General features: G+C 42.9%; 1 protein-coding gene across 1 annotated transcript in view; it reads left to right on the top strand.

The window, feature by feature from the left end:
* The first annotated feature begins 7,535 nt into the window (after positions 1 to 7,535).
* The window catches only part of LOC119437022 (cytochrome P450 4V2), a 28,197-nt gene continuing 17,164 nt past the window's right edge, over positions 7,536 to 18,568 (top strand). The window contains exons 1-5 of the mRNA XM_037704082.2: positions 7,536 to 7,805; positions 11,230 to 11,339; positions 13,191 to 13,279; positions 14,448 to 14,647; positions 16,543 to 16,612. Of these exons, the coding sequence (XP_037560010.1) occupies positions 7,556 to 7,805; positions 11,230 to 11,339; positions 13,191 to 13,279; positions 14,448 to 14,647; positions 16,543 to 16,612 (719 nt within the window). The 5' untranslated portion in view covers positions 7,536 to 7,555. The remainder of the gene's footprint in view (positions 7,806 to 11,229; positions 11,340 to 13,190; positions 13,280 to 14,447; positions 14,648 to 16,542; positions 16,613 to 18,568) is intronic.

Here is an 18,568-nt window from a genome sequence, read left to right on the forward strand (position 1 = left end):
AGACATTGGTAAACCAGAAGCCGATATCAGAATCGGGTAGTGGTCACTGCCCCTTGTCTCGAAGTCCGTGCACCAGCTAAATCTTTGAACAACAGACCTTGACACAAAGGATAGATCAATGCAGCTGGTGACTCATGGCCCCTTCAGATAAGTAATTCTACCATCGTTTAATGGCTCAATGCGATGGTCCGCGAGTAAATTAGCCAGCCTATATAGTCGCCTACAGGTGCCTGTACTACCCCAGATTATGTTTTGGGCGTTAAAGTCGCTACAGATAATTTGTGAACAAGGTGTTGTTGAGATCAAATTTTCCAACCTTAGCACATCAAATACTGCTCCTGGCTCCAGTCAGGCAGGTATTAGAGTAAACGTTTGTTTGCCAATGATTGTTTTTGCACAGATGAACTCATTCGGGTTATGTGGAGAGACGAAAGTCTCGGCTACAAGTAAGTCGTGGCGGAATCCAACCAGTAGCCGTATCAGTACAGTATCAGCCGGCTACCGAACTTGATGTTTGCATGTAAATATCAAGTCCACATTTTACACTTTTTAAGCCAATGCAATCCATTCAGTAAATAAAGTAAATACATAAATTAACATCCTAATTGCAATCTTTACGGTGTGTGTTTATATTGAAACGATGAAGGGAATTGTCTTAAAAGTCTACTTTGCGTTGTTACAATGTTCTAACGTTGCGACAACGTTCCGTAAAACGTTCTAAAATACTGAATGCTTGTCTTTTAGAACACTTTCATGGAACGTCTTCTTTTCACATTTGTATTTTCACCTCAAGGAAACGTGATCTACCAAAATTAAATTCTGAGGTTTTACGGGCTGAAACCACAATCTCATTAGGAGGCACGCCGTAGTGGGGCACTCGAAATTATTTTGATCGCCTCAGGTTCTTTAATGCTCACCCAATGCACAGTACACGGGCGTTTTTTTTTTTTTTTTGCATTTCACCCCCATTGAAATGTGACCTCCGTGTCCAGGATTCGATCCCGCGACCTCGTGCTTAGAAGCACAAGGCCACTAAGCAACCACGGTAGCTTGGCATCTATTCGCCCTTGCAGTAGGCCTGACGCGTAAGAATGCCCCAGCCACAAAGCAACGCGACACATTGCATGCACACTGCTAGCATCATGTAGGGTAGGCGCAAGAAACCTCGCTCGGACGTAAGATGATAGAAACCGAGTAAAATCACTAAAACCTCAATTTCGCGATCACGCTTGACAAGTACTTTTGGACTATGCGAATCTTCAATTGACCTTTTTCGATTATGTACGAGGGGTTAACTTTCGGTATGACAAACAGCCCAACGACCCGAATGACCATCATTTAAGAAACATACTTGCCCCACTCAGTTCATGACGAGGGAGCAACCAAACCATTCACATAGTTTCGTCTGGCCGTTCTCTATAGTTCAAGCACCGATACGTATATTTTCTCACGATTAAGCTCAACCTTTCTGCTTTATTTCTCTGAAAACAGCGAGAAAAAGAGTGAGCCGGGCCATTGTAATTGGTGGCCCAATAAAGCGGATCCTCCGCGCGTCTCGTGGGTCTACTCAAGTTAAAGGAAAATGATTCAGTCAGGTTGACAGAAGGTTAATTGACCGTGGGTACATAGCTTTCCTGAACTTCTTTTAAAAACAAAAATGTTAGAATTTCTTTCTGTTTGGTGACAATGAATCAATAGAATATTTTCAATGAGACTGAATATCGCGGATCTTGCTATTGCAGGCATTGTCACCCAACTCTCGTTTTCAATGCTAATATTATGCAAACCAAATTCGCGAGTAGAGTCGTGGCTCATGTTAAGCGAATATTCGATTCTGTATACTTCCGTCGCGATAGTTAAATCAATCAATAAATCAATAAATCTTGATTGCTCCTGAAAATCTTCATAATCTTCCTGGCTAAAAGCTGCTCTGGAAGCTTGATTGGGTCCCTGAAGACCCTTACATTGGTAACATGCGATGTTCATTGTACAATTATACAGCCGAGATAATGAAATCAAACATGTCGCAATTGCAATGGATATTGGTACTTACTGAAATAACAGCTTTACAATATGAAGCACACCAAACGTTTAACGTAGTATAAATTAATTGGTCGTTTTAATATATGTACTCTAATTGCACAATAGTATCTGTAACTGAAAATAAACAGGTAAAGGTAACACGAATACAAGATTTTAAATTCAAGAGACACATCGAGCAATACTTGACAAGACAGAGCTAATATCTACTAAATCAAACAAGGTAAAATCAGCACGTGATAAGGCACAAATGCGTCCTTTCAATTATTGAAACATGAAAGCTATTGTTCGCGAAATAAATAAAAACTGTCGGCACAACTGTCGGTGTGTAGCAGTTGTTATTTCTGAAAATTCATTCAGAATGGATGGAAAGTTGAAATGAAGTGCTTGTAAATTGTAGTTAGCAAACGAGGTACGAACCATAGGCAGTTTGTCGCGTACGCGTGTTAAAGTTATAATACGCGTGCATTCGTAAGAAATTCCTTACGAATACGCAATCGTAAGGAATACTTTATAAGTGTCTAAAAAGTAAGAAGATCGTAACACCCGAAATTTGTACAAGTGCTGAATTTGTATGATTTCGTAATCTTGAAAGGCAGTTTTAGTTGAAGCCAAGTAAGGAATGTTTGCATCGTGCCGAAGAATCTTCTTTTGCAAAGGAACTTTTATTTAGGTTTCACCTACGCGACCACATCGGCAAATAAAGAGTTAGAAGGAAAACCGGTAATTGTTTTTTTTTCACGCTATGCATTTATCTTTAGAAGGCATAAAAGAAGCGGTGATGAAAATTAAATAAATAAAAAAAGACTTTTGATGGGCCTTGAGGTTAGCATTTAATGAGACCAGTGGGACTTAAGCAGCTTTAAAAAAAAACATCTTAAGCAGTGCAGTTTAAGCAAGTAGGCTTAAAACTTCTTAACATAACCACATCTACTTTGTCGTTGTGTAATCCTTTTAGAATCCGCTAGAGGAAGAGAGGTAATGTGTCGTAACCGTACCATTGTTTTTAACTGCCTCCTTAAGCCTCTTATTCTACGTGAAAGGAATTTGCGCCGTACCGGACCTATAGCGTTACACCTGACGAAGACGTCGGCCCACGTATGGTTGAAAGAATCAGTGGTTTTAGTGATTCACGCCGACGCACTAGCAAGAATTTCAAGCCAATTCCTTCTCAGGCTGACAGGGTTCACAGTGTAGCGCGACATCTTTCGCTAACCCATTTAGTAGGCACTCCAGGTGAAATCACCATGCATGAAACTGTGCCTGGTCCGGGTACCTTTAGGTATTACGCAAGTCTGGGCAATTATCCTGTGAAAAGGTTGTTTCTAAACTCCCACTTTGTTTTTCGGTCAGTCGTTCCTTAATTATTTCAACGTTGATACGATGAAATATTTACAATATGTAAGCTAAGTGATCTCCGCGGCTGTATGAAAAGCATTTTTTCGAAATTTTGCAGGCATTTTCCAACCCTGAAAAGTCACTGTTTCACTGTCGGGAACACTCACTTACCTCGAAACCTAATGCAACATGTCGTATGAGAATATGTATTATTTTACCTGTATATAATGCCTTTCTTTCCGAATCACTTTAAACTGGCTGTACTCGAGACTATTTTCTCAGTTAAAGATACTGGGATGGTGGCCATTAATTGCTGGCACAAAAATCTGTTCGCCCACCAGTGCAGTTATTGAAGTGCAGCAGCCTGAGTCACCGTTTATATTCCTTTGAATCCTCCCACGTGCTCGCTGCATTCCCTCTCTCCCTCTTTTGATCTTCTATTCCCCCTTTTTCGTACCCCCTGTGTAGGGTAGCAAACAGGACACTCGCCTTGTTGACCTGGCTGCCTTTCCTATCCTTACTTTCTCTATTTATTTGGTACCAGTATATAATTTTCATGTGTGTTTTTAATCTTACAAGTCTGACAGACGGCTTTGCACTTGCTAGTACAAGATCACATCTTTTGGTCCGCATCATTCAATACTAACACATGTGGCACATTTGCTTGCCTCGTTCATCCAGCAAAATATAAAATGGCGACATTTTATGCCCAACTTGGCATCGGAGAAGCGAGCAGCTATGAATACGTGGACTGGTTTTCGCTGGCTGTTGGCAACTAAAACTATGAACAAATAACAGCTATGCCAAGTGTTTTAGTGAACGCACGAGGCGCAACAAAACGAGCAAGTTTGCACTCCATCGTTCAAAACTTAGGCACAGCGAAACTGTCGATTCTCAAGTCTTACTGGCTGCTACTGCTAGGCATTAACTTGGTTGCTGCTAGGTCTTAACTTGGTTTAACTTAACTACGCATGTAGGGAAGGTATTCTCGAGCGAAAATTTTCGGAGGTACCTTCCCTTTCGCGACATTTCGCGTGACTAGCACTGGATGCATCGGCACCTACGAGCGACAGCGTTCGTGGCATGCCACAAACGCAGGCAGTTTAACCAAGGTTGGCACAGGGCCAAGAACACTGTTGCTTGCCAGCGCCGAACGGGTTGGAGGCTAGCCGATCGATATCTAGCGAAAGTTGACACGACTAGGCGCAGCCCCTTCTATAGCAAACTCCGAGGCCAAGCGCATGCACACTGGGCGAAAGCTATGCACAGTGTTTGGGCGACGCGCAGCAGACGACACGCCGGGATGACGTCACGGCGCATGCGCAGTAGCGCGCAACTGGCGGGTGCTCGGCGGAGCCGTGTCTGTGCTCTCCTTCCCTCTCCATAATGTCCCATGTCAAGGCAACATGTGCAAGGCACGGAGAGGAGGCGAGGCACACGCCGCTCCGCGAGGTGGTTGCTAGGCAACGCAGTGACGTCATAGCTCGGCGGGGTTTTGCGGCAGCAGGCGGCACTTTTTACGGTTAGCTAGAACAGCTTCGCTGTTAAACTTATACCAATCTTGCTGATAATTTTTACCCAAAATAAAGGAGAGGTGAGGACGTAATTTTTTTTCTTAGAATAAGAATGCAGCCGACTGCGTGTCACTAAATATGCAGAAAAATCAAGAATATATCGACAGCCTTTTAAGCATGAAACAATAAACTCACCCAATTAGCTCTTCATAAATAAAACGAAATGTTCTGGCAGCATTAAAATAACGGATTAACACTTAGAAGAAAACAACAGTTGTTTCTGTATGTGATAAAGTAGGCTCTATAAAGCGTGGTTGGCATAACCCACCAATTCGGCATAAGTTTAAAAATTAAATTATGGGGCTTTACGTGCCAAAACCAGTTCTGATTATGAGGCACGCCGTAGTGGGGGACTCCGGAAATTTGGACCACATGGGGTTCTTTAACGTGCACCTAAATCTAAGTACACGGGTGTTTTCGCATTTCGCCCCCATCGACATGCGGCCGCCGTGGCCGGGATTCGATCCCGCGACCTCGTGCTCAGCAGCCCAACACCATAGCCACTGAGCAACCACGGCGGGTAATTCGGCATAAGTCACGTATGTATGCGAACTATGTAATGATGAAATTGAATCCAACCACTACGGCGTCCGCCATAGCCCACAGTGCTGCCCAGAGGCGTAAAAGCTCATTAATCAAAAAAAAGAAATGCAAAGGGTCACCTAGGCTTGGGTACGCCGTGCAGTTGAGGACTGAAAATTGCTTTCACTCCCCCCCCCCCCGCCCCCTCTCCATTCGTTGACGTGCAATGTAAATCTCAGTAGAGGAATGATTCTACTTCTACATGTAGTGAAGTGTTCAGAGGTGATACATCTGAGTACACCTATTCGACTTACATCAATAAAGCTTTATGGACCCTTCTGAGCCTATATATATTCAAGTGCTTATAATAACAACCATAGCTGTTTTTACGCCACCTTTTATTTTTATATATTTATTCTGCCGTGAGCAGAAACACTGCTCCACTATACTGAATTAGGATTTTTGCTTTCGAGGTTGAAGATGTCTGCAAAATGTGATGTGGCGAGTTGCTAAAGGAAAGTGAATGTAGCGCAACAAAATACAAAATACTGAACTGGGACGAAGGGTACATACAGCGCCGTGGCGAGTGTTGACGCCTATTCTGAAGCTTGTCGCTGTTTCGCCTCTCCTCCAATCACGGTCTTCGTTGTATACTTGCGAGTTTAATTCTTGCGCATTGTCGTTACTTGGCAAAAACAACATTTCAGTGTTTCCCTCTTGCGTCTAAGCTGCAATCTCTGCGAGCTAGACCACTCTGGGATGTACTTGTTGCAAGCTGTCACTCTCCTCGTCACTTCGCATATCCACATTAGCGTTTTTTTTTTCTTTACGCATATGAATATTCGTCACCTAAGTCCTCTCTTTTTATGATATTCCTAGATGATATTCCAAAATTGCCTGTGCTCACGACATACTTGTCGGTGACGGCCCACTTGAAACGCTGTAGCAATTGTGGTGAAACTGGCGGGAAAATGAGGGGGAGAGGGGGGTTACAAAATTTGTATGCAGCATTTTTTATTTATTTTTGGTTGATTTGTTATGTGAACTTGGTAACGCAAAAAGCTCTAAACGGTCGCGAGCGCAAGAGGGCGACAGAACAAAAGAACTAACAGCTGTCAACTGTACGCTGTCACTGTAACAGTAACAACTGTACGCGGTCATGCTGGCAGAGTTGACGCATCTCCAATTATCATTGCACGGAACGCTTCATTGCGCAGCCCTCTTTCCTCCTACTCAATTCAATGCAAGCGGGATTCATGTTGACTGAGCCTCTACCTGTCTTCGCGCAAGAATGAACGAATGACAAGGCCAATGCCAAAATAGTGGGGGGGGGGGGGGGGTAGCCCAAATTGCTCGCACGTAGAATGCAGAACATTTACCTTGCCATCCGGCCCTAATGCAGGAAGTGCTGCTCTAACTAGGCCGACGGGATATCCAAAAATATAACACACAGCTTCAGACCCCACGTGTCGCTTGGCCTTCGAGGCACTTATAACGGACGTGGGGGGGCCCGGTCTCGCGAGATTCTTCGTTCCGAACAAAAGGCCCTCCCGTCTGCCATCCCAATTTCGGCTGGCGCGCTCGACTACATGGAGGAGGTAACTGCCGGTGTGCCCTTTGTGACAGAGGGAGGTAAAAAGCGAATGTGGCGGCAAGGCCGTGCCTTGTCAACAAGCTCGCGATCTTCACCCACTTGACGCGGTCGTCAACTTCGTAATGGTTCAGTGCCCATATAAACGCAGTGCCACGCGGCGTGAGCCTCGCTCTCGAACCGAACAGTCGCGAGGGAAACACCACGATACTCATCATTGCTGGTTACGAGAATAGGCAAAGCATCGTCCATTCACGCAATTGAACAAGCTACAAAGGAGCCTTTTTTCAGTCACGGCAACATTTTTTCGGCGCTACTGAGAAACTGATTCCTCGCTGCCATGAGCGAAGTATGTCAGTTGGCCTCAGCAAATTTGTCAGTGTGGCACCTGCCAAAAACAATTCGTTTGGAAGCATGAGCTGGCTCGGCTAGCTCTAGTCGGAGATATCGCTCGGTATAACGAGGTGTTGCTCACGCATTTTCTGAACTAATGGCTCTCCGGTGGATCTCCCACAGCTTCGTCGGAACGTCTCATCTGCACGCCTTGCTGGTTGCAGTCGCGCTGTGTCTGCTTGGACTTCTCGTGTGCTTTGTCGTTGTACCCGCCACAGCAGAGTGGATAAAAACCTGGCTGGCTCTTAGGCCGCTGCCAGGACCATGGGATGGCGTTCCTTTCTGGTTCTCCGCTGTCGCTTACTGGAACAAAAGTCGAGAGTACAGCGCTAAGGACGCCGCCGTCGGTGAGTGTTGGGCCCCACATTAAACCCAGGTTTCCTCGCGCAAGACGTTCCCTCTCTAATGCCTACCTTCGTGAATCTGCAGCCGGACATTGTGTCGCAAGATCTGGATTTTCTTTTTCGAGCTTATGTGTGCTTTCGCGCCGCTAATTTTAGCAATGCAACTTTGAGTTTCTGCCAGATTTATCGGGTGTCCTTTAATTTCTACATATCACATTTTAACACTGTTTGCGATGATGAAATACTAAAACAACAATACCGTCCGGCAACGAAATCCTATTTTAGCACTGTGGTAGTGTTGGATATGGCTCGAAGCGTTTACGGATACTACATTTGGATGCTTATTAATGTTAGCACAGACAGGAAATTCGTGACCTGGAAATGTCTAAATTCCACAGCATTGTTGCTACATATATAAAGGCACGGGCGTGAAATTTTCCTGTCTTTTGCGCTTCAATGCATAAAATGACGTTTTGTTAAGAAAGTAACTGGAACGCCAATGCATTTCTCTGCAAAGTTCGGGAAATAATATCTCCAACCTGGTGTCATCCTGAGAATTCGTTCCAAGTGGATCTGCCTGGCGAACTCCGCGGCCAGAATAAGGGAATTACAATATGGGCGATAAGGTAATTAGTTAAAACTTAACTAGTTAATTTTTGGTAATTATGTAATTATGTATTTAAATGTTTGTGCAAGTAATGTCCGCCTCTTCGAGTAGACCAGCTCATGAACTAGAATTGTGCTATCTGCCACAGGCAACCTGTGAAAATTTTTGAAACTGTTCGCTGAAACACCCTGTATGTACGCTTCTCCGCTTGAAATTTCTGGCCGTGTTATGAAAAAAAAAAAAAGCTTCGTCATTTCGAGTAGCGCCATTAAAGTGATCTAAAAAGTGAGCATTTCAACTAGGTAAAAACTTTCCAACATTCTAATTCCTAGAAAACTTTCTTCAAAGTAGTTTTTCTCCCTCGCGCTCTCTAGTCTCTACTACGAGCTTCAGAGGCAACATGAAACAGGTGTTCCCCTGCAAAAATCAGAACAGCTCGTGTTTGCTTGTGTGCCAAGTGTGTCGAATCTACATCCTCGGTACATTTCTCATCTATTGCGCGTTTTTGAGTCGCGAAATACAAAGCGTTTCTATAAATTCGCTTTTATTTCCAACTCACTGTTGTTGTAAGGGCGCTGGGTATCGATGTGCCGAATTCCTTGCCTTGGAAGCTAGCTCTCGTATGAATGGCCACATGCCTTCCGGCACGTGAGTTTCGATTGTGCAAATTTCAAAATGTGCCCTAAAGTAATTAGTAACAAAGTTAATTAGTAAACATTTATTGTGGTAACTGAGCAGTGTAGTTTATTACGCCTGTAATGCCGGCTTCTTAAAAAAATCGAGCTGCAGAAGTGGAACTGCGCTCTCTTTCAGAGATAGTTTTAACGGCGTCTTTAACGGGTAACTTTAAAGCACTCCAGCCCGTGGTGCCACTAAGTCCTGTAGAACAGCTGGCTGAGCAGTTCCGCCGATCAAAGATGCGATTGATACGAGATAAGGAAAGCCTGATTTTGCTTGTTTGCTTCTGGTATCGGCGCGTTGTTTCTTGGCAGCGGCTTTAGAGAGTTTTAGCTCAATGTGTACGGTCCCCTCCGCTCAGACTCGTTCGACGTAACAATTTCCACACAGCCACTCATGCCGACAGCAGACATCACAAAGCAGCAGTCGTTCCGCTGTCGAGAAGGGGGACCAGAACGTATACATGATGGCGCGTCCTCTCGTTTTCATTGACGTCTTGCAGCCAAGGTAACCACGCGTCGCTGACCAAGCAAGTGCCTATACTTAAATTACATTATATTTAGAAACTGTTAGCGCCTTTAATAGGCGGCGACTACTTCTCGTTACATAGAACGAATGTATGCCATCGTTGAAATAACAAGCGGGATGGAACAAAAGAAAGCTAACAAGAACGAAAAAAAATCGGACTTGAAGTCTGGTGACATAAATGCACAAAAAACAGCTCATTATGAGCGTAAAGCTATCTCGAATAAAGGCAGCAAAGGCAACTCGCAAAAAAGGTCCCGTATAAAAAACTAGAATGTAAAGTGAGCTCACATAAATAGACCGAGACAGTTCACAACTAAGGTCACATTAAACACAGTAGAACGTAAAGTCAGCTCACATAAATACACAAAGACAGTTCACAACTAAGGTCAAGTTAAACACACTAGAAGGTAATGTAAGCTCAGTTAGATGCACTAAATATTGAAAACACGAAGTCAGGTCGCAGAAAAGAACATTAATTCCGGGCACATAGTTCGACAGGTAAACGTATTTTTCATGTCACCGTCCATTTCCTGTTATCCTTTGTCCAGACATTTCCTGTTATACTGTTATCTAGCCTTTCCCTTCCATCTCTAGCAGCATATAACATATTTCATAACATGTACTACCATTCCGTTCTTCACGACATATTTATTCTATCACCGCAATATTATGTCCCATCGCATTGATTATGGCCATAAGGTAGGTATTCCATTTTGTAAAACGAAAACATTTTCTGAATCTTTCCTTCCGTGCACAGCAATGAGTGGAACCACCTTCCTGCTGACACTGCATCAATAATAATAACCAACGTTTTCTAGAAGCAATAGCCACCAGTATTTAAGTAAATCCCTTTTTGAAATTGTTTTTATTACTCACTGTATCTTGGTGTTGTTGTTTTTTGTTTTTTTTTTCCCACTCCCCTCTGTAATACATTTGGCCTTTAGGGTTAATAAATAAATAAATTTCTGATAAGGTTGGAAATTATCGATTACTGTTGGGGACAGGCACGTCTTAAAAATTGTCCAATGACAGTAGCTCTCTTCAGTGCTTGCGCGCCTGAAATGGGAACGGACCGGACCGTAAGTAACACTAGGGTAAATTAGTATTTATCTGCTTAATTTTCTCGTGATCCTCGCGGCAGAGGATGCAGGTGATCTAGTTAAGGAATAATTTTTATACGGCAACCAAAATTTCATCCAGTTCAATACGGTAACTGCTGGGCTGCCAAATAGGAAACATCAGTAACAGGGGATGCGTACAGCAAGGCATACAAGGACAGACTTTAGCGGACGAAACGATTTTATCGACTGTTCGCGATAACCACTTTGAACACACTACTACCCCCTTTGGCAATTTCGTCATTATTGCGGCTCTCCAATCTCATAAACTCCGACGAGAAAAAGAAATGCTTCAGTATGATAATTTATAAAACAAAACTACATTCTTTGTAACGTTTAGAACTTCAATTGTAGAAACTGGGCACAGACATAAGACACCCTTCTTGGCTATAATCAGGCCAATTTTTCTGCTTTGTGGAATGATGAAGTTATGGAATGGTGTGCAGACCATCACTCGTGATCGTCTAAACCATCACATGAACCCCCTCTATTTCAGGGTTATTTAGTGTCATATGTGAACTGTGCGAAACTTATAAAGGAAAGACATTCAAGGCCTACATGGGCATGCTACCCATCGTAGTTCTTCACACTCCTGAAGCAGTCGAGGTGAGCAGCACACGCAACCATGTCATGTACCCCAAACAATACGGTGCCCACATTTGTTACGGGTATCACGTCACTAGAAATTAATTATCAGCCCAGGCGGACACCATTTGGTAGAACAATCAATACAGTTCACAAACTAATTAACTTTAAATTGGTTATTTAATTATTCAACATTAATTAACTTCTTAGTTACAAATTGAAGGACATAATTTTTTATTCGAAAATGGGAGGGAATCCGCCTAAATGTATTGTTGCGTGTTTCAGCATTTGAAAACGGCCATGTAAACCGAAATAATTGGTCTCAAATTACTCGTTGAATTTACCCGATTACGCACTCAGCAGTGCGAAGCGCGGCTCGCGGAGCAACACCACTGTGATGTAGCAGGGTGGCATAAAACGGGTTATACGATGCGATAGAGCGATTCGCTTGCTTCTGCTGCTGAAGTGACTATGTGTCCAATCGTGAGTTGCGCACAGCGCCAATCGGAATAGGATCGAGGGGAAAGGTTAGTGAAACAACGTCAGCTTCATTGTACGGCACGGTTTTACGTCACGCAGCAGTCGCACAGAGAGCCGCGTTTCGAGGAATCGCGTACGTAATCCGGTAAATTGAATGAGTAATTCGGCGTCACGTATTTCGGTCTACATGGCCATTTTGCAATGTATAAACATGGAATTGGACTACTAGGGTGATTTCGCTTCTACTTTCCACTATAAATGTGTGCTGTGAAGCTGGTAATTAGGAAGGTAAATAATAATGTTAGTTTAATTATTGTTGGATTGTTTTGACTGTTCTTGAAAATGATGTCCACCTGGGCAGATTATTAATCTGTAGGAACGAAATTCAAGTAACTCTTGCCAGATTTTTTTAGTTGTGCGATGGAAAAAAAATACCCTGTATATTTTGATCCGAATTTATTCTAGAGAAACGCGTTCGCTTGACGAAGAGCATGATTTTCTCCGTGCGAAACGGCGTGTGTGTTGATTTCACGGCGATAGCTCCTCAAAAAGGGCGAGTTCACATTAGTGGCACTGTTGGCAGTGCCTCAGTATAATATCCGGTCTTCCAAGCTGGTTTTTTTTTTTTTTGGGGGGGGGGGGGGGGGGGTCATGATCTCTGCCCGTTCTTAGGAAGCTTGGAATTCCTTCATCTTTTTGTAAAATAAGCTATGCTATTTAAAGAAACACAAATACGGTTACCCTGATGCGTACGTCTTCTCCGTCTGTAAATTTCCTCTAAAACTTGTAACTTTAAACTTTCACCAACTTATGAAGGTGAAATGAATAGAAAATGTGAATGGCTACCGAGAAAGACATCTGTTAGCATTTTTGAGCGTCGTATTACCCCGATGCTCCAGTTCCGGTTTTTGTAAGCTTATTTTAGCATTCTAAGTTTGGCTTGGCAACCGAAAGCCCGCTCTTTTCTATAATAATACAAAACAAGAGCCGAATTCACAAACTGTTTCGCTTGTAAAAGCTCCTCTTCATCAGCCGGCTTTTTTGCTAATACGTTCACCATCCCAGTTCTGAAGCACCTGTTCTTACGAATTGCTATAGGGTACAAACTTCTTTCAGAATACATGCCTTGGTCCTAGATATACTGGGTCGTTTTCAAAGCCAAGATAAAATAGTGGTAAAGAAGGGAAATAAGTAACTTTATGCCGCCCGGTTCGCTTAAAACGCATTGTGTCAAAAAAAGTAAACCACTCGCGACAGTTCTAGCTGTCATTAAATTTATTGGCGCTGTTTAGTCTATATGCATCCGTAACGTTCGCTGAGTGGGAGGAACGGCAAATAGTGATATGCTGTCTCGCTCACTAACATGTACTCAAATAAGTGTTTTGTTTGCAGCCACTTCTCTCCAGCAAGGACAACTTGGCGAAGCCGGACATGTACAATTTTATAGCTGCCTGGCTTGGGCCAAACAATCTTCTGACAAGGTTGGCAACGCACCTTACGGCTGTCCATCAACGTTGAAAGTTTTGTGTGAGCTGAAGATAACTGATTAATCATTCAGACCAGACACAGGTTCCGAGTTTCCGCAATGTGACGGTTTTATTTCTCCCGATTCGTGTAAGTTGCTTGTTGTCGAGCATCAAGTCAGAGACCAACTATATCAGATAACAACTGTCTCTTAAGATAACCTAACTCTGCCTAACAGCAGTGGTGCAAGGCACTACAAATATTTATTTTATAAGCATGCCACAGGTAGAGTTCCGTGGAACAAGTCATAGATTTAAGGATCTATAGAAAAGGTACAGGTGGCGCTTGTTACAGCCTGAGGCGTTTACGTACTAAGATTTCATTCACAACTGATAATGCCATAGTTTTCTTGTTAGCAAAAGATGACACCGCTGTAATCAAATACTGGGATTGTCTAGAACACGGCCCTCGTGACACTTGATACTCTACACGACAGATCTGCTCCTTTAGACGATCACTATGACTCCTTAAAAATATGTATGTTAACTGTGGTTGCCAATCCTGTGAATTTCTGAGATATTTGTTGTCGATGTCACAATGTTTTTGTCGCGTTTAGATAATACTGTGCGTCGTGCAATAAGCGTTGAGTCATGTGCTTGTTTCATGAAGTGGAAAAAGTAGGCACTTCACAGAATACTCAAAAACGCCGTAGCGTTTGCGGTTTCGTTTGTTCATTCACTAGCACTGGTCTCTATGCGAGGTGTCAAAAAACAGGATACACCCTCTCTTGTCACAAGGAGTCATATCTGTTTCTTCCCCATTATATTCAAGAGGCTCAAGACTTCTGTTCATTCAGTAAGAAGCTTTAAAACGATATGTACTTTTCAAATCAGATGGCACACCCTTCTTTAAAAAATCTAACTGCAATTGCGTCCAATCTGTGCTCGTGCGTGGGCATGCCAATTCTGCAGTAGGGCGTGGGCACATTCCAGCCAGATCACTAACCTGTACAGCTGCAGAGCAGCACCACGTTCTGCTAAGTTTCGATTCACCTAAAACACTTGGGCTGTCAGATTTTCACTAGAGCCGGTGATTTCCATCAGCGCGTTTCTTTTCTCCACTGAATTTCTGCGGAAGAAATTTGAGTGCAAGTTCTGTCAGTTTCCTTGTCTTTTTCTGTTTCAGCCGAGGGGAGCCTTGGAGGCAAAAGCGCAAAATATTCACCCCCGCATTCCACGCACGTGTGCTCGACACCTACATGGACGTTTTCCACAGCAACAGCGAAGGTTTCGTTCACCAAATCGAACAGTTCATGCAAAGCTACCCAAATGAACCTTTCGGCTGTTTTAAGGGGCTTCAGAAATGCTTCGTGGACATCATGGCCCGTACGTATTGTATGACAGCTTCTCCGCTAAAGTATTTTCCGACTGTGCATGATGTAGTCAGGGGCGCTATAACGTAAAATGATTCCAAACTGTTTTGGTTCCAAACCCCTGACGTGAAATTTACGTAACCACCGACGCAAAAATCGGGCGGTGACCCGCAGCGTTGTCTGAACAACCCAATCAAACACTCTCCTCGTTTATATGAGGTCACCTTTGCTCGCTTTGAAAACCAATAACATTGTCTACACTCAGCGGTTTTTCTTACCTAATTGGCTGACAAGAGGCGAGGAGCACGCTCTAGTGGAGAGGGTTTCGATGGAGCCGAGCCAGCACAGGGAAAATAGATAACCGCTTAAAAAGAGTGGTGCCGGCTTCTCCGATTGGTCCGCTTCGCCTTACTTAGCTTGCGGTGGCTGGTCGAAAATCGCGGCGGCGTGCCACGGAAGGATATGAATGCCGCTAAAACGGATCCTCAACAAGGAAGAGTTGACAGAGCGATTTCGTATGCATATGGAAAGGGATCGATAACGTTTTACTGCCACGCAAAAAGGTTTATCATGCGCAAATAAATACATGCTCACCGGCAGGTGCGAGTAGCGAGGGCCTGAGCGATCGGCGGGCAGCCATCTTTGATTCCTTTCGGAACGGGGCAGTCTGTGGCTATTCAAAAAAATTTTCGGTTTTGTTCGGCATATTGATGCATTTTTTTCGCGTACACGTCACTTTGACGTGGTGAGTTTTCGCGGTTTTGTGACGTCGCATGACAGACAGGCGAAGTGGGCGTAGCAAGAAAACATTAGACCAATAGCAGAGAGCTAATGGTAAAAAGACATCGAATCAGGAATGACTATTTTTCTTTTGTGCGGTTTCATCATGCATAATCAGTTTGTACATGTTATATCAAATGGGGAGCCATCGCGGTTTTCGTGACGTCGCGTGACAGACAGGCGAAGTTGGGAGCAGCCCGAAAATGTTTTGACCAATCGTGGAGGCTGATTGCAGAAATTGGAATCAAAACAGTTTGGAATCATTTTACGTTATAACGCCCCAGTTGGGGCGAAATTTTAAAAAAATAAAGAAAAGAAGCAGGGGTTGTAATCGCACAACTAAGCGTCATGTAACGAGAGTAGGAATCTTGCAGGACATTTTTTTTTCTCCTGAAAACAGAAGATTTTTGACAAGCAGAGAAAAAGGCACGCAAGATTCCATCATACCTGTAGCTTAAGCGGATGCGTATGGCTGAGTAGAAAGTCGACGTAGTATTTCAACAGCGGCAAGCCTCGTATGTTTAAAGAGATACCAGCCTTACTACAAATTTTCTGCTAATATTTGATACAACTTCAAGTTCCTAATGTAATAACTTTCTATACTTTCAATTTCTTTCTGCTTCTTCTTTAGAACTGGCCTTTAGAAAATAGCCGATATTTTCACACACATAAAAACACAAGCATGCCTTAATGAATCCATGCATTACTATAATCCGTAACTCTATTTCCTCTGATCATCCCCTCTGCAGTGCTGCTACCTTTCTATGTGAATATACAGCATCAACCAGACAAACTGCTCAAGCTACAAAAGTTGCTCCTTTTTTTCACGTACAAGTGCATCTATCATTTATTCTTTGCGTGTTTTGCTATTGCACCGTTTTCATCAGTATAATTGCCTAAGCTATAATTTGGGGAATGTGTGTACTTGTCCCTTAACGTGCTCTACTCATCCCATTCTTTGTTTTGTTTACTTTCTTTATAAGCAATAACTTGTTTCCTTTAACATACTGAATGTTGCTATGTTCTCCTGGAAACAATTTACTTTATATGGTTTCCTTCTTTATATAAAAATTAAATGCTATATTTATACACGCAGCGTTTGCTTATTCTTACCACACGCGCATGCAGGTGTATGTATGGGAGTCGAGCTGCATACGCAACAAGACAAAAGAAACTTCTTCGGCAACTGCTTCAACCGGTGAGATTATCTTGTAGCGTGGCCAAAGTTATGAGTGCTTGGTCTTTGTCATTTTCTAGTTTTTAGCTGCGTTACGTCCTTGGAAATGTGATATTTGATACACGAATCATAAGTAAAAAGTAATATTGTCGATTAAAAGTCTTCAAAAGTGGTTTTTTTCTAAGAACTCATTCAAAGAGACGATATAAAATAGCAGTGCAAGTGCTGGCGCGATGTCCTAGCACGAACGAAAAATTAGGGCTAGAAGAAAAATAAAGTGCTGTGGGCGTATACTAATAGCCACATAAAATATGTCGCGGTATTTTTGGTATTTTTGGTCGAGCACAAATTAGTATGGCCTCTTGAGCATGAACCTCTGATTGGCCACAAATACACAGCTGTGTATCAAAAAGGATAATTCATGACTGAAGAGTGATTTGGCATTGTGCAGTCGGTGTCAAAAGTTTACAATGCGCGGAATCTTAAAAAAAGCGGAATATTTCCTGAGCATGAGATGCAGCTTGGACCTAAGATTTGCCATCCTATATAGTGGAGTGCGCGACCAACCAAGTGTACTGCATTACTGGCTGCATGCTAAAATTAGGTGGAAACGCGACCTTTTCGCGGAACACGCATTCCGAAAACCCACATCCCTAAAAGACTGGGATAGCTTATTGCTGTAAATCATTCAAATAGCAGTACTGTCCCTTTTCTCAAGGCTACAGGACGCATAGTCTGTCAAATCATTCGCGGTGGTATTTCATCTATTGCAACTTATCTCGTCCGCTATGCTACATGCTCTCACTCCATGGCGCTTAAATGCTAGCCGACTAAGAGTCACGCGAGTGAAACCCCGCAGTCCACTAGAGGACCTACTACCGCTTGCTGCAAAACTTTATCATCGCTGTGGAGATAAGGCAAAAATTATAAATAGGGCTGCGGGCACCTTCCTGACGCCGTAGTCGTATCCTGCTGAATCAGGGCAGATGGCAAGGATTTTATGTGAGCCATATAGGTTACGGCCTGGACAAGCACGACTGTCTTGTGTTGGTCCCTTGTCTCCCGTCCTGTCCCTCTTCTACTCTAAACATCCATGGCTAATCCAAAGAGGAGTGATATTCAGAGAAGATGGCGGCGCGTCTACACCATCAGATGCAAGTACAGTTGAAGTGTAAAGCCGCTTTTTTGGGAACGAGAAAACTTCGGCAAGTTTCGGCGTACTGCACCAGTTCGTAAAGTTGAAATTAATGACTTATTGCTAATGCAGTAGAAAAATGACATTATTAACCCCAATCCCCACATATGCCACAGGCTAATTCTTTTTGGTAATAAAGACATATTATTTCTAGGGGTGTGCGAACAGTGATTTTTCAGACCGAATCGAATACGAATCGAATAGTGCCTTAAGCGAATCGAATCAAATATCGAATAGTTTTTGGATATTTTTCTAATAATGAACATCCGTTATCACAATCAATATAATACGATGTTCACATCCAAGTATTCTTAAAGTTAGCAAGTTTCTGTCATTACGTATAACGTTATGAAGCATGGTTTATTAAAAGTACAAATACAGTATTAGGAGCAAACAAGTAGTTCCTTCGCATGCTCCGGGCTCTTCAGAGAGTGCAAATTATTGCTGTACTGCCTGTAAAGTATGGCTACCTAAGTAAAGTAGCCTGCTACACTGCGCAAGTTCTAATGCTTTATGTCTATATTATGCCCGTGGGTGTGAAACTTTACCTCAATGCTGCTCCAATTCTATGTTTATTTGGGCGCAGTCAACATTTTGAAATATTCTTACAGTATTAAAAATATTCGAATTTACGAATACTGACTGTTCTATTCGACGACATAATCGAATGGGACACTATTCAATTCGTCATTCGAAAGTTTTGTATATTCGCACACCCCTAATTATGTAATTCATTCAATGCTGCACTGAGCAGTAACCGCTCTTGTTTACAGCAAGGAACT

The sequence above is a fragment of the Dermacentor silvarum genome, chromosome 1 (genome assembly GCF_013339745.2).
Source record: "Dermacentor silvarum isolate Dsil-2018 chromosome 1, BIME_Dsil_1.4, whole genome shotgun sequence".
In the NCBI taxonomy this organism is placed as follows: domain Eukaryota; kingdom Metazoa; phylum Arthropoda; class Arachnida; order Ixodida; family Ixodidae; genus Dermacentor; species Dermacentor silvarum.